The 18,294-nt window shown below is 46.4% G+C and overlaps 1 protein-coding gene across 7 annotated transcripts in view; it reads right to left on the bottom strand.

Moving 5' to 3' along the window:
- Window positions 1–15,651, bottom strand: part of WDR20 (WD repeat domain 20) — a gene marked incomplete at both ends in the record, with an annotated part of 77,892 nt that extends 62,241 nt beyond the window's left edge. For 4 of the 7 annotated variants that reach the window (XM_080707552.1, XM_080707556.1, XM_080707555.1 and 1 more), the window contains one exon: window positions 15,403–15,651. In XM_080707552.1, the coding sequence (XP_080563678.1) occupies window positions 15,403–15,651 (249 nt within the window). Of the gene's footprint in view, window positions 1–15,345 lie in introns of all 7 variants that reach the window. The other 3 variants (XM_080707551.1, XM_080707554.1, XM_080707553.1) reach the window with 2 other exon arrangements.
- Between the last annotated feature and the right edge of the window lie 2,643 nt (window positions 15,652–18,294).

Raw genomic sequence — 18,294 nt, 5'->3', positions numbered from 1 at the left:
AAAAAAAAAAAAAGAGTTATCTGGTAAACCGGGTATGGTGGTGCACGATTGTAATCCCAGCATTTGGGAAGCTGAGACCAGAGGATCACAGTTCATGGACAGCCTCAGCTACTTAGTGAGGCACTCTGTAACTTAGTGAGGCCCTGCTTCAAAATAAGTAATAAAAAATAGGGCAGGGGTTTAGCTCAGATGTCGAATACCCCTGGGTTTCATCCCCAGACAGACAGACAGACAGACACACACACACACACAAAGTTATCTGGTTAAATAAACTATGGTACATTCTCAGCATGGAGAAAAGTATTAAAAAAAATAAAAAAGTAAAGCCACTGGGCGTGGTGGCACACATTTGTAATCCTCAAGCTTGGGAGGCAGAGACAGGAGGATTGCGCAGGTTCGAAGCCAGCCGCACTGGCTTAATAGACCCTGTTTCCAAATAAAAAATATAAAATAGGTCTGGGAGTGTAGCCTGGAGGTAGAAGGGCTTCCAGGAACCCCAGTACCACCAAAAAAAAAAAAAAAAAAAAAAAAAAGTAAAGCCAAGTGTGGTGGTGCACACTTGTAATCCCAGTACTTGGGAGGCTGAGACAGGAGGATCACAGGTTCATGGCCAGCCTCAGCTACTTAGTGGGGCCCCCACACTTGGTGAGATCCTATTTCAAAATAAAAACTAAAAAAAAGCCGAGGGTGTAGTTCAGAGGTAGAATGCCTCTGGGTTCAACCCCTAGTACTGTGTGTGTGTGTGTGTGTGCGCGCGCGCGCGCGCGCGCGCGCGCGCACACACACACACACACACACAATCTTTTTAAGCCAGGCATCGTAGTACATGCCTGCAATCCCAGTGAGTTGGGAGATTAAGGCAGGAGTATAACTTAGCATGAGTCTATCTCAAAATAAAAAATAGAAAGGGCTGGGTGTGGTAACACACCTGTAATCCCAGTACTTAGGAAGCTAAAACAGGACAATAAGGTTCAGAGCCAGCCTTAGCAACTCAGTGAGACCTTTGTTTCAAAATAGAAAAGGACTGGGGATGTAGCTCAAAAGTAGAATGTCCCAGGATTCAATTCCTAGTACCAAAATAAATAAATAAACAAATAAAGTTGGAGGTGTAGCTCAGCAGTAGAGCACTTAACTAGCACATGCAAGTCCCTAGGTTCAATTCCCAGCACCACACAAAACTATCTTTTTAAAAATTATACCAATTAACCAGGTGTGGTGGCACATGCCTATAATCCCAGTACTTGAAAAGCTGAGACAGGAAGATCACAGGTTTGATGCCAGCCCCAGCAATTTAGCAAGACCTTGTTTCAAAATAAAAAATAAAATACAGTTGGAGTTGTAGCTCAGAGGTAGAATGTCCCCGGGTTCAATCCTCAGCACCAATTTTTTTAAAAAATCATACAAAGGTGGGACATGCCTATAAGCCAAGTACTTGGGAAGCTGAGACAGAAGGATCCCAGGTTCATGACCAGTGCACAGTAACTTAGCAAGACCCTGTATCAAAATTTCAAATAAAACAAGACTAGGGGTGCAGCTCAGATGTAGAACAGCCCTGGGTTCAATCATCAGTACAACAAAACAACAAAAACATACCAACAATTCTAAAAGAAGCGAGGATATAATCAACTTTTAAATGACCATCACTAAGAAAGATAGTCCTACCCTTCTCTTCTCTGGTTTCTGGTTAATATCCCCTCATGCTTCAGCCTACCCACCATCAGACTTCAATTCAAATATTACCTTGAGCCGGGCGTGGTGGTACACGTTTGTAATCCCACCCCCACCCCCACCCCCGCACTTGGGAGGCTGGGATAGGAGGATCACACAGCTTCAAAGCCAGCCTCAGATACTTAGTGAGGCTCTCAGCAACTTAGTGAGACCCTGTTTCCAAATAAAATATAAAATAGGTCTGGGAGTATAGCCCGGAGGTAGAAAGCCTCTGGGTTCCACCCCCCAGTACCAAAAAAAAAAAAATTATACATAAGCCGGGTGTGGTGGTACACGCTTGTAATCCCTGTGCTTGGGAGGCTGAGACAGGAGGATCACACTTCCCTGTCAGCCTCAGCTACTCAGTGAGGCCCTCCGCAATTTAGTGAGACCCTGTTTCAAAATAAAGAATAAAAAATAGGGCTGGGGGTGTAGTTTGGAGGTAGAATCCCCCTGGGTTCCATCCCAGTTCAAAAAAAAAAAAAAACCAGCCACGATTGCCATAGAGTTCTTGATGAAGTTACAAGCTTCACAGAACGTGAGAAGCCAGTGTACGCCGCACATTCACTCACATGCGATGCTCAGAAAGGCAGCCAGGACTATCTAAACAGGCAACTTGCAGCTGTGGTGGTGCACCCGGTAATCCCAATGCGTGAGGGAGACAGGAGTGTAGGTTCAAGGTCAGCCGTAGCAAGACTCTCAACAACCTAGCAAGACCTGTTTCAAGACAAAAAATAAAAAGGGCTGGGAATGTAGCTCAGAGACAGAATGTCCTGGGTTCAATCTCCAGTACCCCAGTACCAGGACCAGCACACAGACAAAAAGTCCTGTTATATCAAGTAAGTATAAAGTTCCATAGATTTCTTAATTACACACTGGGTAAAAGATCTAGCGACAGATCCACTAGCTACTGTAATTTTATGGTGATCAGTGTAAATGATATTTGAAGTATAATGCAAATATAATGTGAAAACATCCATAATTTTCACTGGTGATTGTCCCAGGTTCTACGACTACTTAGCCTTATTGCCAATATTTGTAATTGAAAAACATACTAAATTTCAGTGAGTAGTAAAAATAAAGATATAAAATGTTTTTTCCCATTCAAATTGCCATATCCCCTAGATTCTATTCAGATTACGGAGCCCTGACAAATTAATACTGTCCAAGAGCAGACACGGTCTCTCCAAGAACAGGGTGAAGTCCACAGGAACCCAGGGCATTCTATCTCTGAGCTACACTTTAGCCCTATTTTTTTTATTCTTTATTTTGAAACAGGGTCTCACTAAGTTGCAAATGGCCTCATTAAGTAGCTGAGGCTGGCCATAAATCAAGATCCTCCTGTCTCAGCCTCCCAAGTGCTGGGATTACAAGGGTGCGCCACACGCCCGGCTCCCCTGGTTCCTCTTTACCACCCTTGCTCTCCAAGTAATCTCCCTATCAGCTCTCCCAGGTCTCTACTAACACTGGTTACTCCACTATCCCCCCTTCCATTTCCTTTTGTTTTTAGGGTTTTTTTTTTTTTTTTTTTGGGTTCTGGATACTGAGGCCGGGGTATTCTATCTGCAAGCTACACCCCAGCCCTTTTTTTATTTTGAAGAGGGTCCTGCTAGGTGGCTAAGGCCTAGCAAGCACTGGGATCACAGGCGTGAGCCACCAGCCCATTTTTTTTTTTTTTCCAGTTGGGGATGAAACCCCAGTACTGGAAAAACTCTGAGCAACACCCCCAGCCCTGTTTCTTATTCTTTATTTTGAAACAGAGTCTCACTGAGTTGCAAAGGGCCTCACTAAGTAGCTGAGGCTCCGACCCAGACCCTCCTGTCTCAGCTTCCCAAATGCTGGGATTACAAGTGTGCCCACCACGCCCGGCCACCAGCCCATTCTTAACCAGCGCTTCTCCCTGCTCCTTGCAGGTAGTGAGCAAATCACAAGTGAGAGCAGAACAAATCAGTTCACACCCTTAGACAAATTTTCCCACAACCAAAAGAAATGTTCCATATATGAGGGTGTTCTGCCAGCTCTCCACTTGTTTCTTTTTACTGTGTGTATATGAGATAGAGAAAGATGTACATACATATGTACATACTGGGGATCAAACCCAGGGCGCTCTGCCACTGAGCTACACCCCCAGCCCTTTTGGGTTTTTGTGGGGGGGGGGGTCCTGGGGGTGGAACCCAGAGGCTTTCTACCTCCGGGCTATACCCATACCTTTTTTTCTATTTTATTTGGAAACAGGGTCTCACTAAGTTGCTGAAAGCCTCACTAAGTAGCTGAGGCTGGCTTCGAACCTGTGCGATCCTCCTGTCTCAGCCTCCCAAGCGCGGGGATTATAAGCGTGCACCACCACGCCCAGCAGGTTTTTATTTTGAAATGGAATCTTGCTAAATTACCTCATACTGGCCTCACACCTGCAATCCTCCTGCCTCAGCCTCCCAAATACTAGGATTGCATTTTGTATTACTGAAAATTTAACACAGGGGCACTCTACCTCTAAGCTATACCTCCAGCCCTCTGTTTATTTATGATACTGGAAGTTGAACCCCTCAAGCTGCTTTTATCTCTTACTTGGAAACAGGATCTCACTAGGTTGATGAGGGCCTCACTACTTGCTGAGGCTGTCCTGAAACCTGTGATCCACCCACCCACCCTACCACCAAAAAAAAAATGGGACCCAGGGGCATTCTACCTCTGAGCTACACTCCAGCCCTATTTTTATTCTTTACTTTGAAACAGGGTCTCACTGAGTTGCGGAGGACCTCACTAAGATCCTCCTGTCTCAGCCTCCCGAATGCTGGGATTACAGCAGGCCCACCACGCCCGCTTAGCAACTTTCTAGCATACCGTCTCCCACTCTCTGGAATGACACCAGCAACAATAATCATGGAAGCCCTGCTGCCTTACAAAATATGTGTATTTGGGGGGTTTTGGTGGTAGTAGGGATTGGACCCAGGTGCATTCTACCTCTAAGTTACACCCCCAGCTCCATTTTTATTTTTTACTGTAAAACATGGTCTTGCTAAATTACCCCACACTGACCTGCAGTCATCCTGTCTCGGTCTTCTAGGCACTGGAATTACAACTTCATTTTGAGAGGAAACCTGGGTAGGTGGCCTACTGGCCTTGGCTTCAATACCACAGTCTACTGCATTCCTTGAATAAGTGAGGGACAGGTCACGTTCTCTCCAGTCGTCCCAATGTACCCCAGAGGACGGCTTTGAGGAGAAAGTGAAAAGGTGGCCAGCTGTCAAAGGCTGTACACTAACTGTCCTTCCCCCATTGCACACGGCAACCAGCAGGCCACACGGCTGTGAATGCTTGTCAAGAACTGCCCCGTCGTCCCTGGTCACTTGGCCCTCTCACCCTGGCCCACAGGCACTGTGTCCTTTCTGCCTTTGGGTCCACAGGGCTAATAAATGTTAGTGAAGTGAACAAGCCTCTTATTATTCCCCTGAACTGTGAACTCTTTGATGGCAGAGATTCTTTCCCCACAACAATGTAGAGCTGGCAATCTTGAATGAATGAATCTTGTCTCATTTTTAGATGATAATCCTCTCAAGGTCAGCCCCATGTCTCATCCTTCTGATTCCCCATGGTCTAAGACAATGCTTTTCACACAAAAAGCACTTGATTATTAAATGAAACATTAAGGCAAGACAGAACTTCTGAAGTGGAGATCAAAGTAAATAGAGAAAAAGAACCTGTGCAAGTTTTTCTCTAGCAGAAAAAAAGCACAGAAGAATGAGCTGGCTGTGAATCAATTAAAGGAAAAACAGTTTCAGTGAGAGGGGTAATCTATAAAGTGGTTAAAGATATTAAATTATTCCCTCCTACTGAATGACTCTGTTTAAATATAAAAACTGAGCTAATACGGGATGTGGTACTTAGGAGGCTGAGACAGGAGGATTGCAGGGCATGGCCAGCCTGAGCTACTTTAGTGAGGCCCTCAGCAACTTAGTGAGACCCTATTACAAAATAGCCAGGTGAGGTGCCACATGCTTGTAATCCCAGTATTGGGGAGGCTGAGACGGGAGGACCGCAGTTCATGGAGAGCCTCATCTATTTAGTAAGGCCGTTTGCAACTCAGTGAGACCCTGTTTCTGGGCATGTACCTTGAAGGTAGAATGCCCTTGGGTTCCATCCCCAGCACCGCAAAAATAAATAAATAAAAAATAAATAATTAGCCGGACAGGGTAGTGCACACTTGTGATCCCAGCATTTGGAAGGCTGAGACAGAAGGATCTGGGTTTATGGTCAGCCTCAGATACTTAGTGAAGTCTTTTGCAACACAATGAGACCCTGTTTCAAAATAAAGAATAAAAAAGCCAGGCGTGGTGGCGCATGTCTATAATCCCAGCACTTGGGAGGCTAAGACAGGAGGATCACACAGGTTCGAAGCCAGCCTCAGCTACGTAGTGAGGCTCTCAGCAACTTAGTGAGACCCTGTTTCCAAATAAAATATAAAACAGGTCTGGGAGTATAGCCCGGAGGTAGAAAGCCTCTGGGTTCCATCCCCAGTACCACCAAAAAAAATAAAAATAAAAATAAAAATTAGGGCTGGGGGTGTAGCTCCAAAGTAGAATGCCCCTGGGTTCCATCTCTGGTACCACACAAAAAAAGTACCACGAAAAAAAATAAATAAATAAAAAATGAAGCTGGGGTGTAGCTTGGAGGTAGAATGTCCCTGGGTTAAATCCCCAGTGCAAAAAGCAAAAACAAAACAAAAAAACTGAACTGAGCCGTGCATGATGATATATGCTTGTAATCTCAGTATTGGCAAGTTCCAGGACAGCCTCAGCAACTTTCTAGAGCCCTCTGCAACTTAGTGAGACCCTGTTTCAAAATAAAAAATAGAATACAGCTAGGTATTAGAGGTAGAATGCCCCTGGGTTCAATACCCAGTATCAAAATTATGTGTGTATACAAATATATGTAAACATATATTCATGTACAAATTGTATAAAATTCTTTCCCTGTGAATGATTCTTGCTTCTTATAAAATTCTATAATCCAAGCACATTTCTCAACTGCTACAAAACAAATATAGTATAACAGACTAATTCAGCATGTTTTCAGGATAATATACCTAACTTTTTTTTTCTTTTTCTTGTGATACTGGGGATGAAACTCAGGGACATTCTACCTCTGAGCTACACCCCAACCCCATATTTTTTTTTAATTCTTTACTTTTTGAAACAAGGTCTCATTAAATTGCAGAGGGCCTCATTAAGTAGCTGAATGAGGCTGGCCGCGAACCTACAAACCTACTGTCTCAGCTTCCCAAGTACTGGGATTACAAGTGTGAACCACCACGCCTGGCAATATACCTAACTTTTATTTACTTATTTATTTATTTGCTACTTGGGGTGGAACCCAGGGGCTTTTCTACCTCCGGGCTACACTCCCAGACCTATTTTATACTTTATTTGGAAACAGGGTCTCACTAAGTTGCTGAGAGCCTCACTCAGTAGCTGAGGCTGGTTTTCGAAACTGTGCCATCCTCCTGTCTCAGCCTCCCAAGCGTGGGGATGACAAGCATACGTGCGCCACCACGCCCAGCCTATACCTAACTTTTAAAAGTCCATATGACAAAATAAAATTTACAATATACAGTACCACTTAACTTACAAATTACCAGTAGGCGGGCTGGGTGTGGTGGTGCACGCCTGTAGCCCCAGTACTTGGGAGGCTGAGACAGGAGGACCGCGGTTCGCAGCCAGCCTCTGCAATTTAGTGAGGCCCTCTGCAACTTAGTGAGACCCTGTTTCAAAACAAAGAATAAAAACATAGGGCCGGAGGTGTAGCCCAGAGGTGGAATATCCCTGAGTTCAATCCCCAGTTCCAGAAAAGAAAAAAGAAAGAGAGAAAGAAATGGGAAGCAAGAAGTTAAAACTGTACAGAAATAGGACCAGACAACACTGCAGGACAGGTCAAGCACCTGAACCCAGCCCGATGCTCTCACCTGGCAGGGAACAGCCACTTTACCTTACTACTTAATCACGTGATACTCACACTGCGCATGCCCCACTGGAACGGACGCCTACTTTACATTAGTCATCTGTACCAGAATTTAATCTCTTTAGCGACAGTAAGTATGTCTCAATCCACCTCCTTCAAATCATCCTCAGCAGCTAGCAGGACCTCGAACATGATAAATCCTCCACAGATACGCGTCGATGAGGGTTTTTAAGAAACAAGACGCACCGTATACCCTATTGTAAAAAACATGTCAACTGGTCAGAGGACAAGGTACCTTGTCACTGATACTCTTAAACAACTTAAAATGTCCTGAAAATTAAAACTGGGAAAGTCTACCAATTAAAGTTAGTTTTTATTTTATTATTATTTTTGTGTCTGTGTGTGGTACTGGAAGTAGAACCCAGATGCTTTCTACCTCTGCCCCCCCATACCTATTTTATACTTTATTTGGAAACAAGGTCTCACTAAGTTGCTGAGAGCCTCACTAAGTAGCTGAGGCTGGCTTCGAACCTGTGATCCTCCTGTCTCAGCCTCCCAAGCGCGGGGATTACAAGCATGCGCCACCACGCCCGGCTAAAGTTACTTAGTTTTTAATGTCTTCTCCTGAATAAACAAGACATTTCATAGTTTTGCACAACTAGCCTCACTGAAAAACAAATAAAATTATTCCCCCTAAAACATAAAATGCAGATGACAAAAATCTTCATATTTCTATTGTTTCTTTAGCCATATACCCAAACTAGTCAGTGATAAAGTCCACTAACTATGCTTTTGTGTTTTTGCTGCTGCAGTACTGGCGATCAAGCTATGTTTTAATTCCTGTTTCCTACTAATACCATTTTAAATCACGAGATTAACTCAATGATAATAACAGAGTGCCAAGTTCCTTGAGGGCAGAGACTGTCCTCTACAGCAGCTAAAACAGTATTCTCTACTAGATACGCCCCATGAACACTTGCCTGACTGTCGCATGGATTTTATGGACACACTCTCCATGCTCATATCCACCGTGGAGTCTTTCGAGATCTCATCACCCCCTACTCTTTGAGGTCAAGACAAACAAGATCCGGTAGGAAAGTATATCCTGCTTTAAGTGATAATTCGGATGCTTTCCCCTCAGGATGTAAGATTCTAAAGTCAAATAACTAGATCTTATCAATATTTCAAAAGTCAGTAAGAAGCTCTTAATGGAAAAGAAACAGAGGTTTCCAGTCACTCAGCCATCCCACGTGTGCCCTACTAAATTAAGTACATGATTTCTCAAAGTAAATCTGATATAGAAACTTTTAGACTTCTAAGCCCCTTCTAAATTATAAATGGGGAGGTATGAAAATTGCAAATGAAAATGAACATGATGGCACACTCTTGTGATCCCAGTACTTGGGAGGCTGAGACAGGAGGTTCACAGCCAGCCTCAACTACTCAGAGAGGCCCTCCGCAACTTAGTGAAACCCTGTTTCATAATAAGAAATAAAAGGGCTGGAGGAATAACTCAGAGGTAGAATGCATCTGGGTTGTACCCCCAGTACCACCCAAAAAAAAAAAAAAAAATTACAAATGGGAAGAAGGGTGTGGACATGTCTTTCTCTGAAGCAGTTCAATCTAAAACCAGTCTGTGGGAAAAAAAATTTTTTTTTTGGCACTGGAGATGGAACCCAGGGACATTCTATATCCAAGCTACCCCAGCCCTATTTCATTTCATTTCATTTTTTTGGTGGTACTGGGGTTCCTGGAAGCCCTTCTACCTCCGGGCTACACTCCCAGACCTATTTTATATTTTTTATTTGGAAACAGGGTCTCTTACGCCAGCGCGGCTGGCTTCGAACCTGCGCGATCCTCCTGCCTCCGCCTCCCGAGCGCGGGGATGACAAGCGTGCCCACCACGCCCGGCTCTTATTTTTTTATTTTGAAACACGGTCTCACTAAGTTAATGCGAGTCTCACTATTTGCTGAGGCTGTCCTGGAACCTGCAATCCTCTCTGCCTCCAAGTAATGGGATCACAAGCGTGCACCACTATGCCCAGCTAGAAAGAAACCTTTCAAAAGCATCTAGTTCCCCCCACACAAAGCATGAATTCCTGGTGGTCCTGTAGTTCTCGACAGAGACAGAATATTTCCCATAACAGAATGCTCATTCTCTCCTAAGCCAATCTATTATCCACCTTCTTCCATAACTTGGCTCTAAAAATATCTTAAATATCTAAAATTATCTTAGATGCTATCAACTGACTCTTCTGGCCCCTAACTTCATCTCAGCATGGTAAATATAATAAAGTTTTTCTAGCATTTAGAAATTACTAGACCTAAACTCATGTTTTCAACTTGTTTTCCCAAACACCCCACCCCTCACAATTCAAATTCAAGAAGGCCATGAAGCTAAGACATGAAGTCCTCTCTCTAACAGAAAGATAAATTTACTTTCATAAAAGAATTACTGAAGCTGGGCTTGGTGGTATAAGCTTGTAATACAGTACTTGGGAGGCTGAGACAGGAGGATCGCAGGTTCACAGCCAGCCTCAGCTACTCAGTGAGGCCCTCCTCAACTTAGTGAGACTGTTTCAAAATAAAGAACAAAAAATAGGGCTGGAGGTGGGGCTCAGAGGTAGAATGGGTTCAATCCTCAGTACAGCAATTATACAACAATTAGACCTGAAAATGCCTGAGAACAAAGTACATGTACTTCCCATCTACAGTAGGGACGGCTTCAGTAGCATTCCAACAACCTAAATGGGGCAGAGGTGACAGGGCAAGGTCTTTGGTTTGGATGCTGTTAAGTAATCCTGATTCCGGGTTTTGTTTTAATACATGGGTCATATAGGTAACATGGCCTGAAAGAAGTAGATCACAAGTAATCTGTGAGCCGAACTAGGTGACACATGCCAGTGATCCCAGTACTTGGGAGGTTACAGGAAAATCACAGGCTCAAGGACAATCTCGCAAGTAGTGAGACCCTTATCAACCTAGCAAGACCCTGTTCCAAAATAACAATAAAACAGGGCTGGGTGTAGCTCAGAGGTGAAAGCCCCTGGGTTCACTCACTAGTACCACACACACACAAAAAAGTAATCTGTGAGCAAAGCTTGGTAATATTATGGAGATATACTACCTCCATAATCCCAGTACTTGGGAGCTAAGACAGGAAAATCAAAGGTTCAATCAAGGTCAGCCTCAACAATTGAGTGAAACCCAAAGCAACTTAGTAAGACCCTGTTTTAAAATTAAAAACAAAAGCCAGGCATAGTGGTGCATGCTTGTAATACCAGTACTTGAGAGGCTGAAACAGGAGGAGCACAGGTTCGTGGCCAGCCTCAGCTACTTAGTGAGACTTTGCAACTTAGTGAAACCCTGTTTCAAAATAAAGAATAAACTGGGCCAGGCGTGGTGGAGCACGCTTGTAATCCCAGCATTTAAGAGGCTGAGACAGGAGGAGCACGGTTCACAGACAGCCTCAGCTACTCGGTGAGGCCCTTTGCAACTCAGTGAGACCCTGTTTCAAAATAAAAAATAAAGCCAGGCATTGTGGTGCACGTGGTGCACACTTGTAATCCCAGCATTTGGGAGGCTGAGACCGGAGGATTGCAGTTCGAGGACAGCCTCAGCTGCTTAGTGAGGCCCTTTGAAACCCAGTGAGACCCTGTTTCAAACTAAAGAATAAAAAATAGGGCTGGGGTGTATCTCAGATGTAGAATGTCCCTGGGTTCCATCCCTAATACTGCAAAAAATAAAGAATAAAAAATTGAGCTGTGGGTGTAGCTCAGAGGTAGAGCACCCCTGGGTTCCATCCCCAGTACCACGAAAAGCAGCAGCAGCAGCAGCAGAGGCAGAGCATGGTGGTGCACTCTTATAATCCCAGCATTTGAGAGACTGAGATAGGAGAATTGCAATCCATGGCCAGCCTCAGCTACTTAGTGAGGTCCTGTGCAACTCAGTGAGGACCTATTTAAAAAAAAAAAAAAAAAACAGGGCTGGGGGGTGTGGCTCAGAAGTAGAATGCATCTGGGTTCTATCCTCAATAGCAAAAAACAAAAATAAAAAAAAAAAGAGAAAGAGAGAGAAAGAAAGAAAGAGAAAAAAATAGGAGCCAGGCATGGTGGCGCACACTTGTAATCCCAGCATTTGGGAGGCTGAGACAGGAGGATCGCAGTTCACAGCCAGCCGCAGCTACTTAGTGAGGCTCTCTGGAACTCAGTGAGACACTGTTTTAAAATAAAGAATAAAAATAGGGTTGGGGTGTAGTTCAGAGTTAGAAAGCCCCTGGGTTCCATCCCCAGTTCTGAAAAAGAAAGAAAAAAAATAGGGCTGGGGGTGTAGCTCAGAGGTAGAATGCCCCTGGGTTCAATCTCCAGTACTGCAAAAAAACAAAAAGGGGTGGGTGATTAGCTCAGAGGCAGAATACCCCTGGAGTTTAATCCCCAGTACAAAAAATAAATAAAGTAGAGCGTAGACAGACACATTTTTATTCAGTCATTCGCTTAAAAAACTCACTTAAGCCGGGCGTGGTGGCGCACGCTTGTACTCCCCGCACTTGGGAGGCTGACACAGGAGGATTGGGCAGGTTGGAAGCCAGCCTCGGCTATTTAGTGAGGCTCTCAGCAACTTAGTGAGACCCTGTTTCCAAATAAAATATAAAATGGGTCTGGGAGTATAGCCCGGAGGTAGAAAGCTCCTGGGTTCCACCCCCAGTACCACCAAAAAAACAAAAACAAAAACAAAAAAAAACCTCACGTTAAGGTCCTGAATCTATGCTGGACACTACACTGAAAAGATAGCAGGAAAGATACAGTCCCTATTTTAAGGAAGCTTTGTTTACAAAAAGACTAATCATCATGGACAAATATAAGTTGAGAAAGTGATAGGGAAGCCAAGTACAGGATGCTATGAGAAGATGTAATAGGGGAAAACTGATCCAGCCTGGGAATTCACAAAAGGATTTGCTTAGGACAGGTGGGAAAGTTAAGATCTGAATGGAGTCTATTCACATTCATGAAAAAGCAGATTTCCATAAAATGAGAGGACTGGTCCAATAAGCCCAGGTACTTTTACCCTAAAACTTCACTTTTTTTCCTTTTCTTTTCTTTTCTTTTTTAACGAGGGAAGAAGGTTTACTGGGGACTAAGCCCAGAAGCATTCTGTGAGCTACACTCTCAGCCCTTTTTATTTATTATTTACTAAGGTACTGGGGATGGAACCTAGGGGCATTCTATCCCCGAGCTACACCCCCCAGCCCTATTTTTTATTCTTTATTCTAAAACAGGGTCTTGCCGGACATAGTGGTGCAGGCTTGTAATCCCAGAGCTGGGGAGGCAGAGACATGATCGCACAGGTTCAAAGCCAGCCTCAACTGAATAAGGCTCTCAGCATCTTAGTGAGACCCTGTTTCCAAAATAAAGTTTAAAAAATAGGTCTGGGAGTATAGCCTGGAGGCAGAAAAGCCCATGGGTTCCACCTCAGTGCCACAAAAATAATTAATTAATTTTCTGGTACAGTTCTGAAAAGCTCTCTGAGTTCAACGAATAATGTCCTGCTCAAAGAGAACACTACTGTGACAATACTTCTAGGCAGGTGACCAGTTTTTATGACGCAAACCAGGGCTCCCAGATGAGGTTTACCAGAAAAGAATGCTTCAGAAATAATCTCTCGACACCAGACAAGTGGCATAATCCTAGTACTTGAGAGGCTGAAACAGAAGAATCACAGGTTCGAGGCCAGTCTCAGCAATTTGTGAGGCCATCTGCAACTTAGTGAGACCCTGTTTCAAATTAAAGAATAAAATAGTTCTGGGGGTCTAGCCTAGAGGTAGAATGCCCCTATGTTCCATCTCCAGTACCACAAAAAAGAAATAATCAGCCGGGGGTGGTGGCTTGTAATCCCCACACTTGGGAGGCGGAGACAGGAGGATTGCGAAGGTTCCTGTCTTAAGAGACCCTGTTTCCAAATAAAAAAGCATTTTAAAGAAAAGGTCTGTGAGTGTAGCCCGGAGGTAGAAGGGTTACCAGGAACCCCAGTACCACCAAAAAATAAAAGAAGAAGAAAAAAAAGAAATAATCTTTCAGCACCTAAGCATGGGAAAGGCCCTGGCCCCAATCCCTAACATTGCAGGGTTTAAAAAAAAAAAAAATTGCCAAACTGAGACAGGAGAAACACAGGTTTGTGGCCAGCCTCAGCTACTTAGTGAGGCCATATGCAACTTAGTGAGACCCTGCTTCATAGTAAAGAATAAAAAATTGGGCTGGGGTATAGCTTGGAGGTAGAATGCCCTTGGGTTCTATCCTCAGTACTGCAAAAAAAAAATTTTTTTTTACATCTATTGAGTATTTCAGGGCATTAAGGTCCATTACAGTTGTTATATTATTAATTACGACATGGGCACTGCAATATTCCCCTTTTAAAGGAGGGCAAATAAAAAGTGGAACAACTTTATCTATCACCCAACAAGTCAGTGGCAAAGTTAGGAGTAGCACTAAAACTTCAGCTCCAAGACCACTAACTACTCCACACTTTCCCAATTCCCAAAGAGAAAAACTCAAGCAATTTCTTTTCAAAAGCTTCTACAAGCATATCCCAAATCCAATAGTGCCCCCACTGCAATAAACACTAATAAGGAGTCACAAAATTAAAGAGTTTTAAATAAAAAAGGATTAATCTTGAAGGAAAGAAGTGATTTGCTACATTTGGGTTACACTATCACTTCTCTAGTTCTCGGAAACACTACACTGGATCTGGAGCCACTAAAGACTAGGGAACAGTTCGTTCCCTCTTCAATACAGACAATTACTTTCACATTAACTGTAGACTTAATCTTTTATCGTTCTGTCCTATTCCAAGGTGCTATAGCGTGCATTAACTTCCTCTCTCTCCTAAAAGTCAAAGACCATCTCAAAAGTAAGCGGTGCTCAGAACAGAGTTACATGGCTAAGGAAAGGAAAGCGCTAAGCTGCTGCTGCTTTTAAAGAGATATGTTAAAACCTGAGTATAAGCCTAATAGAATTCCTGTCAAGTCGCCCGCCAAGAAGAATGGACCCTTTAAAGTCGCTCTTAAGGCATAGCCCTCCCTGTGTGGGACACGGCCTGACTTGTTGAGCAAGATTAATCTACGCACGCTGACACCGAACCTCTCTGATGAGCTCAGTCCACTGAAGACATCATTTCAAGCTCCCAACTGTAGCACTCGGTCCTGCCCGTGCTACGAGGGCACAGGATGACCCTGTCCAACCATCTTTCGGAAGGTTCCCGGACGGAGACAATGACAGCCGACCTCCCGCGGAGGTTTTTGGAAGTAGAACAAGTGTGAGCCCCGGGCGAGGCCGCTCCCGGTGTCGGCGCGGCCGCAGGTGGAGCGGTCCGTCCCGGCCCGGCCGGCCCTCCGCCCGCGGCCGGCCCTGCCCCGCGGCGCGCGCCCGGCTCCGGCCCGGGCGGGACCGCACCTCCCGGGCGAGGCGCCCGCAGCCCGCAGCGCGGCCCGCCCTGGCGCCGGGCTCCGGGCCGCTCCCGACCCTGCGGAGCCGCCGGCCCGCCCGCCCGCCTCGGGCCGCCCCGCCGCGGCCTGTCCAGCCTCGGCCCCGCGCCCGGCCCCGCGCCCGGCCCCGCGCCCGGCGGAGTTGCCGGCCCGCTGCGAAGTCGGAGCGGCGGCCGCCCCCCGCGGCCACCCTGCCCCGCTGTCACCGCCCTGCCCCCGGCTCCGCCCGCGCCGCCGGGCCCCGGAGACGCCCGGGTCGGTACCTTGCGGACCCCCTTGTAGATATAGAAGTAGAGCTCCCGGCCCACATTGAAGCAGAGGCGGTCGCCGTTGCCAGACTGGTCGTTGAGGTTTACGAAGGAGACGCGGACAGGGTTGGAGCCCTGCGAGTTGAAGGGCACTCGGTTGGGCCGGCTGTACTCCGAGTGTGGCAGCAGCTTGTACAGACCTTCCCGGGTGGTGAATTGGGTCTTAATCTCGTTCATCTCCTTCCCTCCTCCCTCCGTCGCCATCTTGGAAAGCAGCGTTCATCCTGCCCTAAGTGCCCGGATCACGCCCACCGCGCAGGCGCCGGCCCCGGCGCTCGCTCTCCCCCCGCCCCTCGCTCTTGGCCCCGCCCACCCGCGAGCCGGCTCCGCGAGGGCGGGCTTGTTTACGGCCCGACTGCGCACGCGTGCTCACCTGGCGCTCCGGGGGCGGGGCGTCCTCAGGCTCCGCCCCGGCGGGGCCCGCGGCGGCGCAGGTGGGTCCCGGCGAGCCGGCTCTTCGGCCGCGCGGCTGGGCCGGCCGGGTGAGCTCACGAGTCCTCAGCGCTCGGGCCCTGCTGCGGGGTCCGCCGTGTGCGGCCGCACCTCCCTGGGCTCCGCTCGGGCGGAGGAGGACCGGGCGGGGCGGGGCGGGGCGGGAACGCGTGTGCGGCGGCCAGTGTTTGTAAACCACTGAAGTGCCCACTCCGGGGAGCGCCGGCTAGCCGCACGCCGGGGGTGTGGGCGCCCAAGTGTCCCAGCCCGCGCGCCTTCGCCGGTGTGCAGAGAAAGGGACGAGGCGCAGCGGACGCTGGATCTAAGCGGATTCTCTGTCTTGTCCAAGTGTATTAACACCCCTTAATAAAGTCAGAGGTCATTGAACTAAGCTCAAGTGAAATCCAATACTGCCAGGAGGGCCGTACCATCGGTTAAAGCTTACACTGCACGAGGTCTAGGTGTGCAGCAACAGGCTCGTGTGGCACGGATGAAACGGTCACCGTTTTACCTTTCGGTTCCTGGCCACGTCGCCCTAGAATAAGAAGACTGACGCGGATAAACGTTCTGCTGGAGTTTGGGGTGGGGGAGCTACCCTGGAGAATGAGCTATTCTGAAAATGCCCGTCATATCTAGAGGGGAGGAAAGAGGGGCACAGTGGCTGCGCCTCAAGCCCCAGCGCCTCGGGCTGAGGCGGGAATAGGTTGAGCCAGGTGCTGGAGGCCAGCCTGGGCAACGAGGCCCGGCGCCACGTAAATGGGAAAAAGAAGTTGCTGGGTGCGGTAACCACACCTGTAATCCCAGACATTCGGGAGACTGCTGCAGGATCACAAATTCAAGCCTACCATGGGCAGTTTAGTGAGACCCTTTCTCAAAAATCAGTAGTAGAGTGAGTGGCCTGGGTTTAATCCCAGTACTGCAACAACAACAAAAAAATGTGGAGGGAAATAAGTTCTGAAATGGATTAACTCATAAGCGCGTCATGTATTATAAAGCAATACATACCACTAGAAACACTGATGTAATAATTCATTAGACACTAACATCATGTAGCGTTTGCACATGTCGACAGAAAAGCAGAGCCAGGCATGATGGCGCCGCCTGTAATCTCAGTACTTGGAAAGCTGAGACAGGAGGATCACAGGTTTGAGGCCAGCCTCAGCAAGTAGTGAGAGACTCATCAACCTAGCAAGACCCTGTTTCAAAATACAAATAAGCTGGCGTGGTGGCGCGCACTTGTCATCCCAGCATTCGGGAGGCTGAGACAGCAAGATCGCAGTTCGCAGACCACCTCAGCTACTTAGGCCCTTTGCAACTCAGTAAGACCCTGTTTCAGAAAAAAGAATAAAAAATAGGGCAGGGGGTGCAGCTTGGAGGTAGATTGCCCCTGGGTTCCATCCCCTGAACTGCAAAAAAAAAAAAAAGAAAGAAAAGAAAAAAGCAGTAGAATAAAACCATACTGAGGTTGTCCTCGAACCTGCGATCCTCCTGTCTCAGCCTCCCAAGTACTGTGCCACTACATCTGGCTGTTATTTGGGTTTTTTGTTTTGGGACGGGGGTTTGAACCCAAGGGCGTTCTACCCCTGAGCTACACGCTATACCCCCAGACTTATTTCTATTTTTGAAGCAGTCTCACTAAGGCAATTAAAGTCTCACTACTTGCTGAGGCTGTCCTCCAACTCGCCATCCTCTGTCTCAGCCTCCCAAGTACTAGAATTACCGGCATGTGGCACCACACACAGCTGCTGGATTGTTTGTACTCTGCCTGACAAATGGAGCTGTTGAGTATGTATTTCAGTCCAAAAAAATTACTGACATACAGCCAGGTATGGTGGTGCACACCTGTAAAGTCTGTACTTGGAAGGCTGAGATAATAGAATCCCAGGTTCGAGGCAAGTAGTGAGATTCTCATCAACCAGCTGAGACTCTGTTTCAAAATAAAAATAAAATAGGGCTGAAGGTATAACTTGGAGGTAAAATGCCCCTGGGTTTAATCCCCAGTAACACACACACACACACACACACACACACACACACACTCACACACTCACACACACACACACACACTCACAAGAGGGCTTCAAACCGTAGAACAGAAGGAAAAAATACAGGAAGGAAACAAGAGGTTATCAGTCACATCACAAAAATTATTACTTAGAATATCAACCCAAAATAGGGCATCATTTTGTGTAGATAGGTTTGTGCTAGCATGAGTGGGGACAGCTTAGTGGTACAGTGTTTTGCCTAGTATTTGTGAGGTCCTGGCTTCCATCCTTAGCTCTGAAAAAAAAAATAATAATGTTTTTCTAATTGGGGATTGAACTCAAGAGCATTCTACCTCCATGCTATACTCTCAGCCTTTTTTATTTTTATTTTTTGAAAAAGGGTCTCACTAAGTTGCTAAGGACCTAACAC

Source organism: Muscardinus avellanarius (assembly GCF_963383645.1).
Source record: "Muscardinus avellanarius genome assembly, chromosome: 12".
Taxonomy (NCBI): Eukaryota; Metazoa; Chordata; class Mammalia; order Rodentia; family Gliridae; genus Muscardinus; species Muscardinus avellanarius.
Note: the sequence above shows the minus strand (reverse complement) of the source record. Positions and strands in the feature narration are given on the sequence as shown.